This window comes from Podarcis liolepis (assembly GCF_965112155.1).
Source record: "Podarcis liolepis genome assembly, chromosome: 1".
In the NCBI taxonomy this organism is placed as follows: Eukaryota; Metazoa; Chordata; class Lepidosauria; order Squamata; family Lacertidae; genus Podarcis; species Podarcis liolepis.
The window spans coordinates 117,643,439-117,668,629 of NC_139554.1; the positions used below are offsets into that span (position 1 = coordinate 117,643,439).

At 40.3% G+C, this 25,191-nt stretch overlaps 1 protein-coding gene across 5 annotated transcripts in view; it reads left to right on the plus strand.

Moving 5' to 3' along the window:
* Positions 1-25,191, plus strand: part of TLK1 (tousled like kinase 1) — a 69,256-nt gene that overhangs the window by 41,609 nt on the left and 2,456 nt on the right. For all 5 annotated transcript variants that reach the window (XM_083468301.1, XM_083468303.1, XM_083468302.1 and 2 more), the window contains 16 exons: positions 954-1,000; positions 2,677-2,763; positions 5,929-6,018; positions 8,036-8,128; positions 8,949-9,059; positions 10,016-10,152; positions 11,880-12,068; positions 12,981-13,047; positions 14,692-14,789; positions 15,107-15,188; positions 17,794-17,885; positions 17,977-18,066; positions 19,336-19,505; positions 21,041-21,176; positions 22,779-22,890; positions 23,144-23,251. In XM_083468301.1, the coding sequence (XP_083324427.1) occupies positions 954-1,000; positions 2,677-2,763; positions 5,929-6,018; positions 8,036-8,128; positions 8,949-9,059; positions 10,016-10,152; positions 11,880-12,068; positions 12,981-13,047; positions 14,692-14,789; positions 15,107-15,188; positions 17,794-17,885; positions 17,977-18,066; positions 19,336-19,505; positions 21,041-21,176; positions 22,779-22,890; positions 23,144-23,251 (1,709 nt within the window). The remainder of the gene's footprint in view (positions 1-953; positions 1,001-2,676; positions 2,764-5,928; positions 6,019-8,035; positions 8,129-8,948; positions 9,060-10,015; positions 10,153-11,879; positions 12,069-12,980; positions 13,048-14,691; positions 14,790-15,106; positions 15,189-17,793; positions 17,886-17,976; positions 18,067-19,335; positions 19,506-21,040; positions 21,177-22,778; positions 22,891-23,143; positions 23,252-25,191) is intronic.

Sequence of the window (25,191 nt, forward strand, 5' to 3'; positions counted from 1 at the left end):
GCAGTAAAAACTAATGTAGGCTGTGTGCATTGTTGCGAAGTGTAAGATGTTATCTATACCATATTTATATGTAGAGAGTGTTCAGAAAGTTGCCTGTCTTTTCCATTCCTTGGAGACGCATCAGAGTGTTTGGTGTGCGTTCAAAGAGCCATATGGCCACTTTATTTCAGTCGACTTTTGGCCAGGGATGTTAAGGCACCAGTGCACATGTTCTTAGCTTTAAACTTTTATCTTTCTGGGATTTGGGGTACCTTTATCTTCTAGATTTGTTTTCAAACTATGGTGGTTGGTCTTTAAGGTCTTGCGCTGATCCATCAGGATCAAGCAGCTCAGAATGGTAAATGGATATAAGTTGCTGTGTTTCCTTGTTACTACAATGGTCATACAACTGCTCAAATGTCTTTTGCTGACTAAATCAGTCCTATTAATTATTCAGTCTGTGGAATTAGGATAAGAACACAGATAAGTAGGCTCTTACTTACAAATCCTCAGGCCGCAATCAATCTGCAACCATAAGGTGTTTAAAAGGCCTTGTTTACTGCAAAAAAAACACAACCTAACGTGACTACCAGTGCGATCTTGTACATGTCAGCTCAGAAGTAAGTTCTGTTGAGTTCACTAGGTCTTGGTTGGAGTTACATGGCTATCATGGTCCTGATTATCCAAGATTCAGCAAACATTAGTCACGAATAAGTCCGCTGAAAGCAATGGGACTTTTCAGTAGTAACTAACTATAAATCTGGAGAAATAAGGTTGGTCCATATAGTCTTTGAAAAAGTGATTGTTTAGACATTCCTAAAAGATTAATGTAAGGAAACGAAAGCACTTGCCAAACTAACGGGAATCTGTGAGAAGCTAAAATTAAACAATACCTTACAGCCTACATATCGCACAGCAGAAATTATGCTTTTTTTTGTCTCTCTAATCTTTTTGATGATGATTTTATTTTTCAGGGAAAAACATTGGTGCACGTGGGCACAAAATTAGTGACTATTTTGAAGTAAGTGCTATGATTTCACTATATTCTAGTTACGCTGTTTCTGTTTCATACATCAAATGTAGCTTTTTCTGAGGGATATAAACTATTGTATTTGGTTGTTTATTTTTTATTTTGTATATAAACATTTTTTCTTTTCTTCATCCCAAAGTGCATAAGGTAACAAACATTTATTTAATCCCTTTTTGAATGCCCTCTCAAACTATATGTTGATTTACCTTGATGGGGAGAAGATGGTTGTCACTGAACCTAGTGCAGGTCTTCTAAAACTGTGGTAAACTGAATAAAACGGGGTGCATTTTGACTTTTTTTTGTACTTAAACCATACAGTTCCAGCTAGAACAGGGGTCAGCAACCTTTATGGGCCCGTCCACTGTCCCTCAGACTGTGTGGTGGGCTGGACTATATTTTGAAAAAAATAAAATAAAAATTGAACGAATTCCTATGCCCCACAAATAACCCAGAGATGCATTTTAAATAAGGACACATTCTGCTCATGTAAAAACATGCTGATTCCTGGACCGTCCTCGGGCCGGATTGAGAAGGCGATTGGGCCGCATCCAGCCCCCGGGCCTTAGGTTGCCTACCCCTGAGCTAGAAGTTCCAGATAGTGTTGCTGTCCTTTCACCTCCCAGCATATGCCTATTGGAAATTTATACAGAGCTAAAAGAATATGGATTTTGTGACCCAGTCATGCTATTGCTAGGTTTCTTCCATCATTGCTTTTGTGCAAAAGCTTCAGACATAAAGTCATAACTGGAGACTAATGGAACCTAGTAGGAAGTGTGACTCTATTACAATGTGCTTTTTAGCACAAATGAGCAGAAGGTGTCATCAGTAGAAAAATGGGCTGCTGCTAATATCCTCAGTTTTAGTACCATGTGCATAAATTGTCAGCAGCTTCCTGAATTTACATATTTAGTCTCGATGGCATTCTGCACTGTTTAATAGATTTCTCAGTTATGGAAGAATTGCACAACCTTTCTACCGTTAAATTTTGCATGCCTTTCCTGTGACATTTGACAATCCCTGGTTTCCTAACTGTAATACTGTATGCATCTTCAACAGTTTAGTTTTTTGCTTTCAACTTAATTTACTTAGAATTTCACAAAATATTGAATTAAGCAAGTTAGGAAGCAAAAGCATTACCAAAGACTTTCTCTCTCATTTGTGCTTGTTGCTAAGCTATGCTTGCTGGGGTAGCTTTTCCAGGGTAGTGTCCCTCAACAAGCTATTGCGTATGTATTCTATGTTAGCTGTTTCTAGAGGCCCTTGATATTTTAAAATGTTTTAAATATGTATTTATTTTATTTTAATAGTATTGTTCTGTTATTTTGTTTGCTGCCCTGGGCTTCTTTCAGGAGGATGGATGTGGTACAAACTTAATAACGTACAAGCTGGAGGTTGCTCCTGCAAAAGTGAACGCCTTTGCCTTAAATCTAAAGTTATAATGGCAGTAATACTAAGTTTTGCTCAAGCATCAGTTAATGGGCAATTAGTTTTTATACAGAAATAAAAATGAAGAATTGTTGAGTGTTGAATTGCTGTTGTGATAAACAAGTTTGTCTCAACACACCCCATGCAAATCACTCTGAAGGGTATTGCATTTGATTACATAATCTGAATTTTGCTTAGTACATTTCTGTTAGAATATAATTGATTTGTTCACTTTTTTCCAGTACCAAGGTGGAAATGGGTCTAGCCCAGTAAGAGGAATGCCTCCTGCGATTCGCTCTCCTCAAAATTCACATTCCGCCCCTTCTTCCGTAAGTTTACTCTGTATAATTATCAGCTTATGATTCAGAAATGTTCATGATAGTCTTGCAGAGGCAGTGGTTTGATAGATTGTTCCCTTAGAACAGAGAACGTTTGACCAGGACTGACGGAATTGGAAGTGCAACATGATCTGGAGAGCCACTGTTTCCACAGCCCTGCCTTAGAACACACACAAAAACACCAACAACCACTTTTATTGTATTGTTACTTTTTGTTCGCCTCCTTATTGGTAGTATGCTTGCATAGAAACCAGCGGTTGAGTTTTTTTGCCGGGCAGTGTGATAGGAGTCTTCTGTTTCTCCTTTTTGCATGTCCACATGTTGGGGGTGGGGGGTGGGGAGCCAGTTCACAAATAACAGTGTAATGTTAGAAGTTATTAAATGGCCTTAATGGGGGATAGCCAATGATGCTCACGTGATTGAGAAATGGACTTCTGTTTGCATGGTGGGACTTATCCTTCAACTCTCTGGAGCAGGTTTTTGTGGAGTGTAGGAGGTGTAGCGTCTAGGAGAGGAAAAAGAAGTCCCATTGTGTGAGCAGACATACCTGTATGTAGTTGAATGTTGCCTAATAAAATTATTCAAAGTGTCAAACTTCCATGATTTGTCAGTTCTTACACTTGCACTTTTTGGGAAATAATTGGCAAGAGCATTTGAACGTGGGAACAGGTTCTTACTGTTAGGTTGCCATATTTCAAAAACTGAAAATCCGGACACAAAAGTTGTTGAGCTTTTCTTAGTTTTGCCCAAAGTTGTTGAGCTTCCCCACCACCCTGCAAAATCGCAAAAAAGAGTCAAAAATCAGTGATTTCCGCCCAGACACTTTTCAGACTGCTGTATTCCAGTTATTTCCAAGAAATTCTGGACATATGGCAGCCCTGTCTTGCTGAGCACTGGGGTAGAATATTGCCAGAACATTTCCAGCCCCTCTCCTTATACGATCTGAAGAGAAACCAGAGTACTCCCCCCTCCTTATCTCCTTTGAAAAATATTGCCTATTAAATTTTTTCATGTGGAGAGGGATCTGCAGGTAGTCAGCTGGGTTAATGATAATGCAAGTGAAGGTCCAATCTAGAATGGTAAAATAGATTTCGCACACCCAGTTGTACCTGGTTAGAGAAATGTGAGACATTTTTAAATCTCAAGTTACTATATCTCACTGAGGAGAATTTTCCCTCTCCCCTGTTCCCGGTCCTACTCCAGTACTGACAAAAGCTTCAGACTTTATCTTCTAGTATCTGAGAAAATTGAAGCACTTCCAGTTAAATACCACTGCACGTTTAATCTAATGAAACGACGGTGTCTTCAGTGGGTCCGGATTACTCCCCTGGTATTTCTCCCTCAATTCTGCTGTAGGCAAAGAGGGATTCTCTTGGGAATCCCGTTGAATTAAAACAATTACATGAAGGTGGAAAAGAAATGTTTTCCTCTCTCTCCCCCCCCCCTTGCTCCTTCTTGTAACTATATAAAATCCACAAGCATGTTCAGTTTACAGAAACAAAAAAACCAAAACCCCATACAGGTTGGCTTTTTCTTTAAAACAGAGTGTTTCCTCCTAATTCTTTTTTTACTGAAAGATAATTGAGAGGGGTTTCAGTTATGCATATTTGGAAGATTGTCAGTCCTCTTTCCCCAAACATTTCAAGACACTTCCCCCCCACCCCCAATGGATTTTGGTTTGTGTCTGGGGCACGTCTTTCCAGGCAAAGACACAGCGCTGCCATGAGCAATTTTCTTCCCCATACTTCTCCTAGGCGTCTGCGTCAGAGGTGGGAGAGAGCCCCCTTCTGCTGTGTCCCCACAAAATAGGGAGAAACAATTCGTGCTTGTCCTTGGACTATTCTATTAAATTATTTCTTAGAAACCTCTAGGTAAGGTCTGCCATTGCTTAACTGTTCCCTTTCTGATGCAGCAGTTAGGGAGGCTGGTGTTTTTGTGTAGTGTTGCTTCAGAAACGAAGCGTTCAAATAGGGTTGCTATATCTTGTAGAGCAAAAAAGAGGACAGCCTCAGCTCAGGTTGGTCACGACTGCGGCATGCAGAGCAGACATTTCCTTTAAAATGTAAAAATCCACCCGGATGTGCGTGTTGGCCCTCCAAAAGAGGACATGTCCAGGTTTCCCCAGATGTATAGAAATTCTAACCAGCCATTACCATTTAAAGGAAGAATATTCCCTGATCATTTGTGGGGTGAAATATATTTTTCCACATACCTTGTCTCAGCTACAATCTAGTAGTTGATGCGTTGTTGCCTGTTAAAACAGCTTGACCAACAAAGTGTCTCCAAGCATTTTTTTTTTTAGAAGAGCTGTTAATTTCCAAAGTTGTAATTTGTAGTGAGTGTCTTTGAAATAATATTGCACACCAAAAGTATTAGAAGATGCAGCAAAAGCCACCAGTGGGTCCCCTAATTGCCTCTTCCCTATTGTCTGGAAAGTCTCTGCAGTTGCTGAGACAAGTAACCGGTTGCTAGAATTTGGATAGTGATACAGGACAAAAATGTTTCCATTAAGAATTAGCACATTTACAAACACAAGTCTCAAGTCTATTGAAAAATAAATTGGTACTACCTGAGGATCTGAACCTGTCCAATGCAAAAGGGGTGAGGTGTGAGATACAGAGGTCCCTTGGTTCTGTGCTGTCTCTCAGAGACCAATTTATGTTGCTGTATCCATGCAGTTGCCTTATATGATAGTCTTACTACCCCCTTAGAGACCGTTTGAAATGGTGTTTTCTCTGAAGGTGCATGAAATGATTTCCCCCCCCCCGTTCATTATAAAATAAATAAATTGGGGACAGTTCTGACATTGGTGGCAGAGGCAAATGGTGACTTCGTAACATTCCCTGCAGACGATATTCTCATGTACCATGAGGAAGTTTCTGTCCTCTGAGATCTGAATAGTGTAGCTTTTAGTACTGGAGAATGAAGAGTCATGTGTATTCCAATTGTAGGTACTTACTCCTTTTAGTAGAAGAAATAAATGGCTGGTTTTTATTCATGGTCTGGCTACCGTGGATTCCAAGCATTTCAGGTGTGGGGAGGGTGAAAGAGGACAATGTCTGACCAGGCAGTTTCCCTTATTTTAGCAATTTACTTCGTTCTTATTTCTGCTTTACAGTTACATGTAAATCTTATATTTTATCCGTGCACATTTAGGTTCGACAGAATAGTCCTTCTCCTACTGCGTTATCTTTTGGGGACCACCCTGTTTCACAACCAAAGCAGTTGTCATTTAAAATTACTCAGGTGAGCACTCTGGATTGTAATTCTATGCTTAATGCTGAAAATACATGAAGCCATTCTGTTTCATTATTCTACACGCATACACATTAGTTCTGATTTGTAACTTAGAAAAGGTGGCGCGTAGTTAAAGCTAAACTTGAAGTGTTTGTTACAGTGAAAGATTGAGAGTAAATAGAAGCAAGCCATTCTTCGTCTCTATATTTTACTCCCATTCCCAGCATAACAACACGTGATGTTCCTAGGGAGATTACAAAAATATATATATGGAGTACAATTTCAGGATGGATGCTTTGGGATTTAAGGTCTCGAGATTCTGATAGATGGAAATGAAAACATCAACAAGAGTTGTTATTATTATTAAAAAATTTATACCGCCCTTTGTAGATCTTAGGGCAGTTCACTACATAAAAATACAAGGTAAAAACCACAAAATACATAATAACAAGATTAAAATGGAAAAGCAGGGTGCAGGTAACTTTTATCAAGGCTGTGTAAAGTAAAGGTAAAGGTACCCCTGACTGTTAGGTCCAGTCGTGGACGACTCTGGGGTTGTGCGCTTATCTTGCTCTGTAGGCCTAGGGAGCCGGCGTTTGTCCGCAGACAGCTTCTGGGTCATGTAGCCAACATGACTAAGCTGCTTCTGGCGAAACCAGAGCAGCGCATGGGAACGCCGTTTACCTTCCCGCTGGAGCAGTACCTATTTATCTACTTGCACTTTGACGTGCTTTCAAACTGCTAGGTTGGCAGGAGCTGGGACAGAGCAACGGGAGCTCACCCCGTTGCGGGGATTCGAACCGCCAACCTTCTGATCGGCAAGCCCTAGGCTCAGTGGTTTAGACCACAGCGCCACCCACATAAAAATAACAAACTAAAACTTCACAGGAATGTAAGCTGCGTTGTGCTGATTCAGACAATTTCTCCATTTAGTTGTGTTGTCCACACTGACTAGCAAGCAGCAGCTGTCGAGGCTTTTAGTTGGGATTCTTTCACAGCCGTCTCTGCCTGTGGAAGGGTTCGGTTTCTAGCTCCTCCAAAGTATGTGTTCTACCACTGAACTGTAGTCCAATTGTACAGAGTTGGCCGACCTGGTGCCCTCTAGGTTTTGAACTCTAGCCCCCATCAACCAACCCCAGTCAGCAAGAGCAATAGGCAGGGAACATGGGAGTGTTGACATTTCCATTTCACCTTAAGGAGCAGACGTGTGGAATTGTTACGTGTCACATGTCTGTTTACATTCCAGCACAGCTTGCTGGGAACTTCCGTTGTATATAGCTTTTGCTTTTTCCCTGTACTCTCTGAGGCGACGAAAGAGACGACATGTTTCTTTGTCCTGATTTATGATTAATAAATCTGTAGTTGTGGTATGCTTCTACAAGCCTCACGCCTATTCTGTGTGCGCAGTTCACTGTGCTGATAGTGTGCCCTGGCTTTAAAGCCCGGGTCGCTGATTTACATCGGAACAGCTGCCAATGGTCTTCGAAGCAGGAAGACTAGAAGGAGACGGTCCAGCTGGGGCTTGCCAGCTGGCCTCCCAGCCTTCTGCATTCCGACAGGGAGTTGTAGTTCAGAACACCTTGTGGGCACCACATTGGCTCTCTGTGTTGCAATTTAACAAATTCCCTTAGGTCCAGAATGCTTGTGAAGCAGCGGAAGTGTGTGCCAGGTGAGGTGTTCCTCGCTATGGTTTTCTCTTTTAACTTGCAGGACTCAAAACAGAAAGGTGGCATAGCCATTTGTGCAACCTGGCATGACTGTGACCGGTGCTGCCTCTTCTCTTGAGTCATGTATCCACCCAGTTCAGCACAATCTGGATTATACAAAAGGCATATTGCTCATTTCCTTCTTCTAAGAAAGGGAAGAATTTAGAGCTGCCGCTCTTCAGGCTTCTGACAGTATTTGCTATTTTGCCTAAGCTGAATAAGTTAGTGGTAAATTAAAAGGCTGCATTCTGATGGAACTTAGATGGAATTTGATAAATATTTGCTTTCCACTTCCCTACTATTTATTTTCTTTAATGTAGACTGATCTCACAATGTTGAAATTAACTGCACTTGAAAGTAATAAAAACCAAGACCTGGAAAAGAAGGAAGGTCGTATAGATGATTTGCTCAGGGTAAGTACGATAACGGTAAGATTAAGAGAGAAATATAGGGTTACTTACACTGCTTTTAAAATGGCAAATTACTTGTATTGCATTTGACTTAAGCTATCAGAAAGACATATAAATGTATTCTTGCCAACGTACTTATAATACTGTATCCTCCAAACTCTAGGAATCTTTTTTTGGGGGGTGGGGAATGGACTGATAACATATTTTTAATACCTAGAGAAAGAGAAGGCACGGCTTTGGGTCTATATGTATACAATTTATAATTGGCACTCCTCTTCCTGTATTTGTGATTTGTTCATGCTCAAAAAATCTTTAGGAAAAAAGCCCTAAGAATTCAGTGGTATAGATCTGACTGAGCAAGGTGGGTGGGAGATGATTAGGTTGGGAGGGGAACTGAGTAGCTGGAAAAGGAGGAGGAAAGAAGACACACAGAGAGATTTTAAGAAAGTTAGAATGTACCACCTCATTAGGTCACTTCCTGGTTCACACTTGAAAGCTACTTTAATCAGAAATGGAAAGGAGAGTTGCCCAAAGATATGAATGGAAAAGTGAAATATTTTAATATAGCTGGAATTTGGACACAAGTGTGTCACCCAACCTATGCTGCGGAGAACTCCAAAACAGGCCAATGAGGACTGAGCCTGGAATGCTGTGTGTGTGTGTGTGTGTGTGTGTGTGTGTGTGGAATGGATGGAGAATAAATGAGAAATGGAGATGGAGGATGGAATAGGACAGCTGAGACCCTATTCCAGAAGCTTTCGGCCTTGCAGCATTTTATCGCAGGGCCCCACTGGTTACAAATACAATTTCATTTGATTCTTAGGCTAATTGTGACCTACGACGACAAATAGACGAACAACAAAAGCTACTTGAAAAATACAAAGAAAGATTAAACAAATGCATTTCAATGAGCAAGAAGCTTTTGATTGAAAAAGTAAGTTGGATTTTTAAATATATATTTTTGTTCAGTATCCACAGTGAAGAATACTTTGTCATCCTAATCCTGTAAATCAGGTTAAACTGCAACGGCATGAGCTGCAGTTTGTGTCATTTCAGTAAAAACCCGATCCAGTCAGCAGCAAGGTGGGTCAGATACCTGTGTCCCCTTCTTACTGTAGCAGTGCAGGAAACTGCTTCTCTGGGTTGATTCCCACACAGCAAGAGAGAGGCACTGTGTAAGGTGGGGACAGATGTATGGATTTGTCTCATAGGTAGATCTTCCCTCCAGGATGAAATGAGGAGATGAATTAACGGACAAGAGGAGGTTGTTGTGGTCATATGTAAGAAGAGGTAGAAGAACTACTACCCTGATGGTGCTGTATTTAAACACAGAAATAGATCCCTGGGTCCTGGGATCAAATTCCAAGCTGGTATGAGGGAGAGTCATTATAAAAGAGGCTTAATTGGGAACTATTTAGAAAACTGGAAGAGCCCCCCCCCCTTCTGATGCAAAGTGGAAATAGCACTCTTTCCTCGCCTCCTTTGAGAGTAGCAAACCTGTCCAGAATACAGTCTTTTTTTCCAGGAACAGGAGGAGCCTTTAATAAAGAATGCAGAAGGTTTCAGCTTTCAGCGCTCTCGTATTTGCCTTGCTTGATACCACAAGCACAAACCAGTAAGGCACTCGCAAAGATACGCAAGCAGCTGCATTCTGCTTGGCGTTAGCAATCTCAGCTGATGTGCTAACTGGGTGGGTGGTGAGCTGCTTCTCTCTCCCCCCCCCCTTGCTGAGGAAAATGCAATACCCTCACAAAATGGAAGCCTTGAAGGAAGGTATCTTGGATCCTTGCGCAACAAAATAAGCGTCAGTGTTGCATTTCCTGTGGCAAAAATCCGTTGCTGAGAAGGAAGGGCTCTAAACTTAACTGGTGATATTTTTGATTTCCTTAGAGCACACAAGAAAAGCTGGCAAGCAGAGAGAAGAGTATGCAAGACAGATTACGCCTTGGGCATTTTACGACTGTTCGACACGGTGCATCGTTTACCGAACAGTGGACAGATGGCTTCGCATTTCAGAATCTTGTGAAGTTAGTCAATATTGTGTTTTTAAATTGTTCGTAATTACTAGCTCCAAGGAGTGGGTGTTTTTATGTAAAACTGCCAGCTTTGGGATTACTTTTTACACACATCATGGTATTCAGGCTTTTTAAAAAAAGAAGGGGGGGGAATCCCAGAATACAGTAGAGAATTGACTTAATCAGTTGTCTGTTGAATTTCTTACATTTGGTGATTTGGAAAGCAAACACATGAGTAGGTTTGCATGAGTTTCTCAGTGAGTCTTGAAAACAAAGCAGACTTTTAGAATATGTAGATTAATGACTCTCAGCTTGACCCATGCATCTACAATATATGAAGTACTTTGAGCTATTGGTGTGCTTGTTTACCATAAAGGAGCAGCGACAAGTAAATGAGAACCTAGTTGACTTGACTGCACTTCCACTAGCATAAAATAGGGAATAGGAGAGGGAGAGCCTGTAGTTGCTGGTAAAATAGTCGCCTCAGTAACATAATTTAGCAGAGACTTGGCAGAGAAGGGAATGACTGAGAAGGTGTATAGGTAGAATCAGAGTGAAGAAAAGTAGAATTCTTGTGTTTTAATTTCATGGTTTGAATAGAAGGATGTCATGTGTTGTCCCTCTGTTGTAATGTTACTAAGCCATAGTTAAGAAGATGGCTTGGGATGCCTCTTGAAGTTGGCACGCATGTCAGAGAACCCTGATTACTTTGCATGTTGGATTCTACATCTTACATGTGTCTTGCACAAATTCTTTTTTTAACCAAGCTTCTGGAACTATTCGTCTTGTAATTCAGTTATTTGAATGAAGAAAACATGGCCTATACAGTGGTACCTTGGTTTGCAACCGTTTTGGATTACAACCATTTTGGATTTTGGATTACAACCATTTTGGGCACCACAATTCAAGAAGGACACTGACAAACTGGAACGTGTCCAGAGGAGGGCAACCAAAATGGTCAAAGGCCTGGAAACGATGCCTTATGAGGAACGGCTAAGGGAGCTGGGCATGTTTAGCCTGGAGAAGAGGAGGTTAAGGGGTGATATGATAGCCATGTTCAAATATATAAAAGGATGTCACATAGAGGAGGGAGAAAGGTTGTTTTCTGCTGCTCCAGAGAAGCGGACACGGAGCAATGGATCCAAACTACAAGAAAGAAGATTCCACCTAAACATTAGGAAGAACTTCCTGACAGTAAGAGCTGTTCGACAGTGGAATTTGCTGCCAAGGAGTGTGGTGGATTCTCCTACTTTGGAGGTCTTTAAGCAGAGGCTTGACAACCATATGTCAGGAGTGCTCTGATGGTGTTTCCTGCTTGGCAGGGGGTTGGACTCGATGGCCCTTGTGGTCTCTTCCAACTCTATGATTCTATGATTCTATGATTCTATGGATTGCAACCACGTCAAACCCAGAAGTGCATGTCCCTTTTTTTGGATTACAAATCCCCCCCCTTTTTTTTGGAGGCCCCATTGGCGAAAGCATGCCTTGGGTTATAACCTGCTTTGGTTTACAACCGGACCTCCGGAACAGATTATGGTTGTAAACCAGGGTATCACTATAATGGAGATGTGGAGAATATTTGGGGGCCTGTGACCTGTGCCAGGTCAAATTTGGCCCACAGACTAGAGGTTCTCCACTCCTGCTTTAGGGAATCAGCTTAAATCCACAAGAGTTAAAACATGTTTTAAAAAAAAAATCAAGTCTGAAAATCATCTTAAAACAATGCTTTGGGTTTGCAGGCAACAGGAGTGGGTAAATCAACAAAGGGAAGATATAGAGAGGCAAAGAAAACTTCTGGCAAAGCGAAAACCTCCTGCTACAAATAATTCTCAGGCGCCCTCTGCCAATTCAGAACCTAAGCAGAGGAAAAACAAAGCTGTCAATGGAGCAGAAAACGATCCGTTTGTTAGACCCAATTTACCACAATTGTAAGTTCATACTTCTTTTCTAATTATGTATTGAGTATTTGTCATGATGGTGCCACAACCACCTGTTTGTAGTCATTCAGAAAGTTGGAAAACTAAATTTTTCTCCCTGCTTGTAGTGGCCCTGGTGTTGTGGCTTGGGGTGTGTGTGTTCCAACGATGTGTGTCTTCCAAAAGTGTTGTTAATTGCAGCTTGCTTGTTTTATCCCACAGAGCTCTATAGGGCCATTTCCAAAGCCTGCCCTCTGTGTTCTGTATTTTAGTTATGACAAGGGAGGGAACTGATTTTTGTATATGATGCTTATTTTGGTTTAGAGTCGGCAAAGTGGTGTAAGATATGTAGGTGTTCCAATGAATACTAAAGCTTGGGTCCCAGACTGGTACTTGCTGAATCTAGGACGTCAATAATTCAGACTCTTCTGGCATCAAGTACCCTTTCTATTTAAGAACATCACCGTGTAATCTGTTGCTCATTCCTATAAATGCAACATGACTTTGCACTTTATTCTAAATGTGCAGTCCCACATTATTACAAATACCTAATATCTCTTTGTCATCCTAATATAAGATGCCTTGTCGACCAGTAGCATTTAGCACATACTGCAATATCAGCTGCGTTTGATTCAAACACCAAAGAGGAGTTACGGGAATTACACTGTTCTTTGATACCTCCCTGTATCTTTTAGGTAGGAGTGTGGATACAATTTTGGTATCAGAACATTTTGTTCCACATTAACCTTCTGGTCATTCAGAATGTAGCTGATTCTACAAGATGCTGGAGGAATTGGCTTTCTGTGTTATGAATTGAAAATAAAATACGGTTTTTCCCCCATTCAACTTTTAGTAACATGTACTGTGACTTTTTGTGTGCAACTTTGGATTAAAATGGTTTGTTATCTATGGTAATTCCTGCAGGCTAACACTAGCAGAATACCATGAGCAAGAAGAAATTTTCAAGCTTAGATTAGGACATCTCAAAAAGGTATGTTTAAACTGGATCTTTTTTCTGATCACACAGTACTGTAACCATAGACTCTACCCCATTGGTTATAGATATGATCCAATTAAGCTGTTTAAGATTGAAAGACCCATGCCTGTAGAAGGAGCATGCTTTAAAATACTATACAGAGCTGCTCAGATAGTCAAAAGTCGTATGTCACTTTTAAACTGAAAGGTGTATGGTGATTTTGCATCGCTTGTGAAAACTTCAGTATTTTGTGTCTTGCATTATACCATGAAGAATAGCCATTCTGTTAAATGTCTAGTGTTTCCTGCTTGGCAGGGGGTTGGACTCGATGGCCCTTGTGGTCTATTCCAACTCTATGATTCTAGTTTTTAATCTAAATTCCATGCTGTCATTTTGAATGACAAGAGGAAGGTATACATAAGTTACACGTTGGTAATATTAACAGTTGCTATAAGAATGTGTCAGTTAATATTATAAAGTCAGTAATCTGCATTTTTTGGGACACACCACTACACTGTATACTCAGTACTTGTACTTCTTAAAAATTAGCAGTGGTAAACTTATTGTTCAGTTAATAAGATCAGCTTGATTGACCTTTTTTAAGAGTACTGCTCCTTTTTGGACAGTGGAAGCTTGTAGTTTGCTAAGGAAGGTATTATGCAGAAGAACATTCTTCAGGAAAAACACTGCCATCTGTTTTGTTGCTCTTTCAACTCTAAGAAAAATGCTATCCCATAAGAGAGTAGATAAAGAGTGATTTTTAAAAGTAAAATATTTCTTTAAATTCAAACTTCTATTTTTAAATGTAAATAACTTGTTCAAATTTTGTATGTGTGTGTATACCTTATAGTCAGTCTCTAAACTGATTTAATGTCCTCTACCAGATACATTAGGGATGTGAGTGGCGCTGTGGGTTAAACCACAGAGCCTAGGACTTGCCAATCAGAAGGTCGGCGGTTCGAATCCCTGCAATGGGGTGAGCTCCCATTGCTCGGTCCCTGCTCCTGCCAACTTAGCAGTTCAAAAGCACGTCAAAGTGCAAGTAGATAAATAGGTACTGCTCCGGCAGGAAGGTAAGCGGCGTTTCCGTGTGCTGCTCTGGTTCGCCAGAAGCGGCTTAGTCCTGCTGGCCACATGACCCAGAAGCTGTACGCCGGCTCCCTCGGCCAATAAAGCGAGATGAGCGCCGCAACCCCAGCGTCGACAAATGGTCAGGGGCCCCTTTACCTTTACCTTTACCTTTTACCAGATACATTGGCTTAAAGGAGGTTTTTCTTATTGAAGAGCCAATTTGATAAATTCTCAAATATGAAAATGGTTTTGTAGCCTAATTTTCTGCTTATCTTTTATACACATCACCTGCCTCCACATACATATCATTTATACATATCATTCACCTCTACATGACCAGGCAGGCACAAATGTTTTTGAACTTGTTCAGTTATGAAACTGTTTGCTTGGGTACTATCCCCATTGTTGCAAGAAAAAAATGGAATACATCAACTAGAGGCTTGAAATTAGGTGTATGTCTTTCAATTTCTCTTTCAAATGTTGAGATCCTGAAACAAACAATTCCCTGGTTATCAGCTGAGAGAGGGATAAAAAGTAAACAAACCAACAAACCTTGAGATTTCATAAATTATTTGTTTTGATTTGCAGGAAGAAGCTGAAATACAAGCAGAACTTGAACGTCTGGAAAGAGTTAGAAATCTTCACATACGAGAGCTCAAAAGAATAAACAATGAAGATAATTCTCAGTAAGGCACTAGATTTTAATCTTGCATACTTACTCTTCTCCACTTCACTCTGGAATAAATGACACACAGATATCCATGCCTCAACTCTGCAAAACCTGTTTTTGTTTTTATACAAGCAGTACACTTATAACAACAACAACAACAACAACGAATGTATTTTAAGTTGAATCAGTACTGCTATGATCCAGAACTATAAGGATGAAACACTGCACTTCAGTTTTTTATTTTTTTTGTATACACAAAAATAATTAGTATTAAAATTAAGTACTTGCCTTTCTCATTGACCAATGTTCTTCCTTCTTTTTTTAAATAATAAGGTTCAAGGATCATCCTACGTTAAACGAGCGATATTTGTTACTTCATTTACTTGGTCGAGGTGGATTTAGTGAAGTATATAAGGTAATGTCCTCTTCTTTGCTGGTAATATTTATTTATTTTTTAAACGTATGGCTACCGACATAGGTGACCCTCTCTAGAACCAATTCACTGAAAAACATTTTAAACAACAAAACTATATCAACTTAAAAGTATAAAAATAACCTCTCCAGGTTTTCCTGAACAACTAAAACTGGTAGCAGGATAGAAAAATATAAAAGTCAATGTGTGTCCAGAGAATACCCAAACCTTTCAGCTCAAGCTTTGGTTGCAAAGAGCTGTACAGTGGTACCTCGGGTTACATACACTTTGGGTTACAGACTCTGCTAAACCAGAAATAGTACCTCGGGTTAAGAACTTTGCTTCAGTATGAGAACAGAAATCGTGCTCCGGCGGTGCGGCAGCAGCAGGAGGCCCCATTAGCTAAAGTGGTGCTTCAGGTTAAGAACAGTTTCAGGTTACGAACGGACCTCCGGAACAAATTAAGTACTTAACCTGAGGTACCACTGTATTGGAATAAGCATAGAGAAGGCAGAATGCCTTTTCTAAGCTGGTGCCTGCTTTTTTTTTAAGTGATCTGTACATACATTTGAAAACTCTGTGTAATTTTTCTTCAGAAATATGGGCCTCGTTTGAACGGTTTAGAGTTCCCATGGTTTAGTGTTACAAGGGAGGCTAGTTTCAACGAAACATAGTTAAGATTAACCACAGTTTAGAGTTTTAGGGAGAAGGTCAAAAATGTTTAACTTTTTAGGGGAGCCAAAGTTCTCCAGCTTCTTTGGGGGGTGGGGAGCCAGTGATCTACCACAAACGTCCAGTAATCTACCGGTAAATCATGATCTACCTGTTGGACGTGCCTGCTTTAAGTGATCTGTACATACATTTGAAAACTGTGTGTAATTTTTCTTCAGAAATATGGGCCTCATTTGAACGGCTTAGATTTCCCATGGTTTAGTGTTACGAGGGAGGTTAGTTTCAACGAAACATAGTTAAGATTAACCACAGTTTAGAGTTTGAGCGACATGCTAAACTGCAGGTTATTTGAAACTGAAGCTTGGTGACCCCTTACAGTTGTGCTGAGATGGTTGTGAAGGAGCGCTCAGCTTGCTGAAACATGTTCCCATAATGCTAAGAACACGTGTGAAGGCAGCTGGTGCCCTTGGTCTGCACATTGCAGTAAACCAGATCTTGTCTATAGCTTGCCATTGGCGAGGAGAGAGCTTAACCAGTTTGGATGACGCACTAAGCCAAACCTTGGCTTGGCTTACCACAGTGCAGGAGGAAGAGCAAAATGACTGTGAGGGCCTCTCCAGGAACCCGCAATCCTGGTAAACTATAGTTTGGTTTACCTACCATATCACGTGAACCAGGCTACAGTGGTACCTCGGATTACATACGCTTCAGGTTACATACACTTCAAGTTACAGACTCCACTAACCCAGAAATATTACCTCAGGTTAAGAACTTTGCTTCAGGATGAGAACAGAAATCGCGCAGCGGCAGCTGGAGGCCCCATTAGCTAAAGTGGTGCTTCAGGTTAAGAACAGTTTCAGGGTAGGAACGGACCTCCGGAATGAATTAAGTACTTAACCCGAGGTACCACTGTATTATAGTGTGGGTTCCTCTGCAGTCTGAATCAGTCAGAAAAGGGGTGACCAAAATGGTCAGGGCACTGGGGCAACTCTCCTGTGAGGAATGGTTACAATGGTTGGGGCTTTGAAAAGGTTGTGTCAGGAAAATATTTGAGGTCTTTAGGATTTTATGCATGCTCTTTCATAAAGATAGAGGAGGACCAAGCATTATCCAGTGAAGCTGAATGACGGGAGGCACCGAAGAGACAAAAGGAAATAGTACGTCGTGGTGGATACTTAAACTATGCAATCTGCCAAGACAAGATGTGGTGACTAAAAGGGGATTAGACAAATTCAAGGAGAATCAAGCAATCCCATCAGGATAGTTGTACACTCATTCCAGGCTGCCTGTGAATACCAGTTGCTTTAGAGCAAAAGCAGAAGAGTTGCATTCATGTTGCATTCATGTTCTGCCTTTGTTGCCTTCTCATAGACTGTGGGAGGTTACACATCTGTAAATTTTAAATAATGTTTACCTGCTTTGAGTATTTGATCTGGGAACGATCAAGGAAAAGCTTGTGGGCCAATTAATAATAAGCAGTATTTATTCTTTATGACAACTGCTTTTTAGTATCTTGAATTAGTAAATGCACGAGTACCGATCACTCTGTTTGAAGTGAATGTTCAGACTAGGAGATAGTTTAAGAGCAGGTAACCAGGCCATCTCTCAATGTGTAGGAGTGATAGGGAGGGCAGTTTATTTGGCCCCAAAGGCAGATTATGTACAGTGTCCTGGTTGTTGAAATAAGCAAAAATTAGAAAGGTGCCAGACAAATTATCTGACTCTTCTGAGACCATTAACAATAGTATGTTGGCTTCTGAAAAGCTTCTGAGAAAACAGTCAATTAAAAATTCAAGGGTTTTTTCCCCAGTATTGGGCCAGATATGATGTATTGCACTCTCAAGCTATATTGAAATGTTAATAAATACAGTTCTCTGTGACTCGTATTTTACAAAATCTCTTTCTACTACTCCCCCCCCCCCAACCTTCCTTGCAGGCTTTTGATCTCTATGAGCAAAGATACGCCGCTGTGAAGATACACCAGCTTAACAAAAGCTGGAGAGATGAGAAAAAGGAAAACTACCATAAGTAAGCGTTTCAAGAAAACACTTTTTGGGGGGTCTTTGTAACAAATTAAAGCTGTTCTGGTGGTCGTGATTATTTTACCTATGTCTTCTAGGCACGCCTGCAGAGAGTATAGAATACACAAAGAACTTGATCATCCAAGGATAGTAAAACTCTATGACTACTTTTCCCTGGATACAGATACGTAAGTCTGTCTCTCTCTCTCTCTCTCTCTCTCTCTCTCTCTCTCTCTCTCACACACACACACACACACACACACACACACACGAGTTAGAAATTAAGACCACCCTTCAGGAACATTTTTGGTTGGACATAAGTAAGGTTTAAATTTCATGGTGTTTGGCCTCAGTGGCTCAGTATTTTCTCTAGTATGATGTTCTGAATGCTGTGGCATTGATTATTGTTCAAGTACAGTGGTACCTTGGTTGTCGAACGGCTTGACTCCCGAACAATTTGGCTCCCGAACGACGCAGTTTGTGAACGTTTTTCAGAAACCGAATGTCCAACTCTGCTTCCGATTGAGTGCAGGAAGCGCCTTGGTTTTCGAAGAAATGATTAAGTTCGACAACCAAGGTACCATTGTAGATGGTTCCAGTTTCTTTTGTAAAGTGAAAATGTGATTTCTCCATTTGTGCATACAGTGGTACCTCGGGTTACATGCGCTCCAGGTTACAGACTCCGCTAACCTAAAAAAAGTGCTTCAGTTTAAGAACTTTGCTTCAGGATGAGAACAGAAATTGTGCTCTGGTGGCGCAGCGGCAGCAGGAGGCCCCATTAGCTAAAGTGGTGCTTCAGGTTAAGAACAGTTTCAGGTTAAGAACGGACCTCTGGAACGAATTAAGTACTCAACCCGAGGTACCACTGTATTCCAAAAAGTTTTTGTATCAATTCTTCTCTCCTTGGGACCTCGTCTTCTTTTTTTCAATTTCTGGGCAAGTAACATTCTTGCAGCTGTTGTTGCATACGTAAATATGTTTCTGTACTGTTTAGGTAGTTCTACCCCTGTAATTCCCAAGAGGAAAGCAAAACTTACTGGAAGAATTAAGAAATCAAGATAACAAACTTTTTTATAAAAGAATGGACATGGTTTATTGAATATTTACAAACAATTGGAAACAGCTAAAGACATTGGCAGGGATTATTGTAATAACCTGCTGTTTTAAAAAGAATATAGAATTAAAAGAAATAAATAGAAGGATAAGTTAATTTAGGATATGCAGGAAATGATAAAAGAAATTGAAGGAACTGCAGAAAGAGGAGGAAGGAAGTCGATTGTTTGAAATGTTACAATTTTTTTAAAACTATTGAAATGTATACAAATGAAAACCATAAATAAAAGTTAAGTGAAAATGTGCAATCAATGCAAAGAAATGATGTTCCTATTTCCATTGTATGCTTGAATAATTAAATAGCCTTTGTTTCCTTATCTAACTTTTATTTTTTCCCTTTCTAGGTTTTGTACAGTATTAGAATATTGTGAAGGCAACGATTTAGATTTCTATCTCAAGCAACATAAACTAATGACAGAAAAAGAAGCTAGGTCCATTGTAATGCAAATAGTAAATGCACTGCGATATCTCAATGAGATTAGGCCACCTATAATACACTATGATCTTAAACCAGGTAAATAAGAATTGGGGGGGGGGTCAAACATCATACATTGTATATTATATATCTCTAAAACACATTCTTCTCTTAATTCTTAACTAGTGTAGCGTCTGCCTCTGTCTTTCTTTATTAAACCCATCTGAGTTCACATTGGCCTTGATTTTCTTTTGTGGTATGAGTGCTTGGGATACAGGAGAGGTGTCTCTTGTAATCTCTGTTGTCTCTAATCCTTAACAAAAATGTGAATTTAGTTTTATCACACTGCTTCATTTAATCACACTCTTCTTTTTTCTAGCCTCACAAACCTATTCTCTCTTTTCTGCTCTTTGCTTTGAAGGCAAATTTGCGCACTCTGCCCCCTCACCTCGCTACTTAATGTTTTGGCTTCTACACTGAGCTATTTCGATGGATGTCTTCCATATTCTGTATGAATTTGGCTTCAATGGGATTTTCTTGAATCTTAAGCCACTGTGTGTGCTTAATTATAATTAGAAATGGATTGAAGTAGCAATAAAACATCATCTTTGAATGTGGCTTGAAGTATATGTTTGATATGTGTACAATTTTATATCTGCAGCGTTTAGCTCCTTGTGCCATGCGCTTGACCTCACAGACTTTATAATGAGGTGCAAAACCTCACATGCAATCACATGCATGATTTGCCTTCAGTAAACCAGAAGTATAGTTAATTAGGTATTTTTCATTTGAATATGCAGGTAAATAATACTGCACACATGCCTCTTTCACCCAGTTTTTGAGTCTTACTCTTGTGTAGATTACTACCTAATACATTTTTTTATTCGGTAAATGAAAAAGCGTTCAGGCAGCTTTAGAAGTCCAAGCTTAGCTAAGGCAAATGGGATAGTACTGGGAAAATACTGAAAGAGCCAGCATTGCAGAGAACACACAAAGATCTGACGCATCTACATGATGCAGAGTTAGCACAGTACAGTCATACCTTGGATCCAGAATGCCTTGGTACTCAGACGTTTTGGCTGCCCAACGCCACAAACCTGGAAGTGAGTGTTTCGGTTTGTGAATGTTCTTTGGAACCCGAACGTCCGACGGGGCTTCCGCGGCTTCTGATTGGCTGCAGGAGCTTCCTGCAGCCAATCAGAAGCCGCATTTTGGTTTCCGAATGTTTTGGAAGTCAAATGGACTTCTGGAACGGATTCCTTTCAACTTCCAAGGTACAACTGCATTATGAAAACTTGGGAAGAATTAACTTTAACCAAACTGTAGCTGTCCTTTGAAAATCCATGGCTCAAATTCTCCAAGAGATTGTTGAGACACAACTGCCTCTGCTCACAGGATGGGGCAGTTCTGTGAATATATGAGGAAGTCGGAACCATACGCAGCCCCTTGAGCCCCTTGGAGGAAATATATAATAATAATATAATAAATATAATAATAAATGAATGAACCATAGATGTGCCTATAACTAGGGTGTTTCTGTTCTATAATGTCTTCATTTAAACACAATGGAAAAATTGTGAACCACTGCTGGGGGTAGACTTGGTTATTTTAACAAACTCTCTCCCTCTTGATAGGAAACATCCTTTTGGTAGATGGAACAGCATGTGGAGAAATAAAAATTACGGACTTTGGGCTGTCTAAAATAATGGATGACGATAGCTATGGTGTGGATGGAATGGACTTAACTTCACAAGGGGCTGGGACTTACTGGTAATATTATTATTTCCCATTTGGCAAATGTATTTCTTACTTGTGTGAGAACTGTTTGTGAACCTCCGCCGGCGGATGTAGTTGATGGAAAGAATGTGCTGTCGTTGGTTATTTGAGCTTATAACCTGACGGTAGAAGTCTGGATTCAACCCTCGAGTCCCACTAGTGAAAAAGCCCGCACAATGGCTTCTGCTAGTGCAATGGGACTTTCCACCCAGGTCCCAACAACTTGCATTTGTGGGGTCAGGAGAATCCTAAGGGGAGCAGGGGGGATAGTTCTGCCTGGCGAGCTGAAATGTTTGTACTGCTGGAGCAATTGCTGTAGCGCTGTGTTGAATTCCTTCTACAGAATTAATCTTCTCTAATGCATGGAGATTAGTAGTTATTTAATCTTCAATTCTTTTATTAATTATTATCATCAAGGTTTTATTGTCTGGTTTCTAGCTGAGAAATGATCACCTTCATTTAGTGCAAACTTGGTGTAGTTTAACATACAGTATTGGTCACTAATGGAAGAAGGGGATAGTGGCAGAAATGTAGGGTTTTAAAAAAAATATCTGGTACCGTAGTTAAGGTTTCTACTGGAAATATGGGAATTGTTATGTACTTTATTATTATCAGAAACAGCATCTTTCCAATGTAGATTATAGTGAATGAATTATTTCTGTTTATTGAGTAGTATATGTTTGCTTATATGTGTTTAGGAATTTCTAACCTAACATGTCTGCTTTCAAGACAGCTTAAACCACACTACAGTCATCTGGTCCGAAATTCAGGCTCCTCACTTTTTTTTATTCTGTTCCATAACTTCCTGGTTTGGCATACCATAATCTGTTTCACCTAAAGTGGCTAACTGTGATTTGTGCTTGCTATCCAAACCAGATGTGGGTGGCACTGTAGGTTAAACCACTGAGCCTAGGACTTGCCGATCAGAAGGTCGGTGGTTCGAATCCCCGCGACGGGGTGAGTTCCCGTTGCTCAGTCCCAGCTCCTGCCAACCTAACAGTTCAAAAGCACGTCAAAGTGTAAGTAGGTAAATAGGTACCGCTCCGGTGGGAAGGTAAACGGCATTTCCGTGCGCTGCTCTGGTTCGCCAGAAGCGGCTTAGTCATGCTGGCCACATGATCCGGAAGCTGTACGCCGGCTCCCTTGGCCAATAAAGCGAGATGAGCGCCGCAACCCCAGAGTCCTCCATGACTGGACCTAATGGTCAGGGCTCCCTTTACCTTATCCAAACCAGAACTGGAAGCCATTTTTGAAGTGGGGTTCCAATCCTGGTTTGTAGAGCAGACACAAATCACAGCTTGTCAGTTGAGATGTAACGACAAACAGTGTTTTGCCCAAACTGGGAAGTGTTTGAAAATCAGAGTGCATAAGTAAAGGGAGTCCATGAGCTTAACAGGTTATCATGTGAATTGACCAATACCACGTAAATCTATTAAAAAATAATAATCCTGGAACAAATAGAAGAATGTGAGAAAGCCATAGATTCTTGGCAATCTGTATCTCTCATAAATACTTCCCAAAATCAGCCTGCTTCTGGAGGGGGAATGTTCTTAAAGTGTCTGTTTTCAGTGACTGAGTTTCTATTTTTTCTATCAGGTATTTGCCTCCAGAGTGCTTTGTTGTGGGCAAAGAGCCACCCAAAATTTCTAACAAAGTGGATGTGTGGTCAGTTGGAGTAATCTTTTTCCAGTGTCTATATGGTCGAAAGGTAAAAACAAACCCTTAAACGTAAAGTTTTCTAGTGCATTTCAGTACATCTTCAACGTGGTCATTTTGAAGGGGGGGGGAACCATTTCTGGAAGTAGGTATGGTTCTTCAGCCTCCACCATTTGCGTTTTCCCAACAAGGAGAACTTCTTTTTAAGTGGAATAATTTTAGAATAAAAAAGGTGATGTTGCTGATTTCTTTTACTGATATTTGGACATTTAGCAATCACCGTCTGAACTTTTCCCTTTCTCCAGCCATTTGGTCATAACCAGTCCCAACAAGATATACTTCAAGAAAATACAATATTAAAAGCCACTGAAGTACAGTTCCCAGTGAAGCCTGTTGTGAGCAATGAAGCCAAGGTAATATTCATGGACTCAAGGTATACATTCTGCTAGAATATGATGTAATCAACCTCGAGATGGATTTTGCTTCAGCGTTAAGGTCAAGAGATAACGTTGAGGCAAATTGTAACAAAATTTGTGTTAAGGTGTTTTTTAAATAGCACACGATATTTCAATTCATGTATGTCAATAAATAAATTTGAAAGTAAATGCAAAGTATCATTTGCATTGCGTATATATTAAATTGGTCATACTATAAAATGTAAGATACTAAAAGTAATAATTTCCTGAAAATCTTGCTCTCAGACTCTCATACATATTCTTGATTTTTCTTTTGAGTACTCCTAACTAAATTTACTAATTACCCATGAAAACAGACAAATTCCAGATTGTAGTAGTAAATATTTAAAGTTTCTTGACTATTTCTGAAATCAATTTTGATATTCCAGCAGGACTAAGCGGATGAAACAATTAATTTCATCCTTTAGCATTTGTCAGTGCTTCTCCTTCTAGAGAGGCCAAAAGTGCTTTGAATCAGTTTCCCATACGCTGTTGTCATTAATGCCATCTAATTTTAGTGTGTATTTGTCATTGTGAACTAGCAAAACTGCAATGACCACCTTAGAACCATCGTTTAAGTTCCCGTGATAGATTCTGAATGCAAAATTTGAGATTTCATTAGCACAAAACGTGATGTGAATGCAGAGGATATCAGTAAATGAACATTCTGCACCAGAAATTCTCTCAACAAGTCCCATGCTCCAATTTATGCACACGAGTACTTAATTATGGGAGTGATTCTCTCCCCTCCCCAGTTACTGGTTTACTTAAATAATGCAAATACAAATCTTGCATTTTTCTGTTGATTCCAAAAGAGAAAAAAGGTCAACCATTGCATGTAGATTATAATTGTGTGTCAAAAATTACCTTGCTGAATGGGGGATCCAGTGACATCTGATCCAGTCCTCCAGCTGGGATCTAAAGAGCCCCATCTGTGCACAGGAACATTCTGGTTTTCAATTCTGGCCTTGGCCCTCTTTTGCTGGATCGGACGCCATTCCACTGGGTTCTCGGACCTTCAGTAGCAATTTGTGGCAAGGAGAGGCAGCTGTAGAAAAGAGAGTGTCAAACAGATTCCCTAAAGAAACTCGAAAATAAGACAGAAAGAGACCACCGCCACCACCTGCAGTTTGGCTGGCATTTGGTAAATTGGAGAACTACCTCCTCAACATGGAGATTCTGTTCTTTACTGCTAAGGCTACTAACCATTCATAGAGCCTGTCCTTTGAATTAATCTTGTATGCTTTTAATCTGATGGTTAGCACAGCCACCTGTCAAGAAGCTGGAACTCTTTGTGCTTGGCACCCTCCCACAACATCCTCTGCTTAGGAGACAGATAGACATGCGTGTGATAAATGGATAATGCCAGTTTACTCATTTGGACTTACCTCTGACTCCTGCTGTCATGCCTTTCGGGGTTTTTATTTTTAGCATCTGAAAATTATATCCCATGCATTTCACAAGGGAAATCGTAATTGCTAATCTTTTGCCCGTATGTGTTAGCGAAGGATGCTAGCGAGGTATGATTTGGAGCAGACATTGAAATATATGGAGGAGCAACTTGCAAGGCATGAGCTCTCGACCCCTTAGAAGGTGGGGCCTTTTGTGTAGAACGCCTGCATATTAACACACCTGCAATCATGAGATCAGAAACTTGCTTTAAAAAAAATCTGTGATTCTGTGCCAGCTGTCAGATTCTCCCAAATTCCAGGCCTGGTAAACCACCAGTCCCATTTCTAAAGGTTTACTTTTGTGTAACATTTTAAAACTCCTATTTTTACTGATGTTTTCATGAAACTTTATTTCTGCTTAGTTTGGCAAGTAATCCGCAGCCCCTCCCCCCCCCAAATTTTACACGTTAAGGATGTAGAACAGACAAGCAGGGAGGGGCTGGCAGA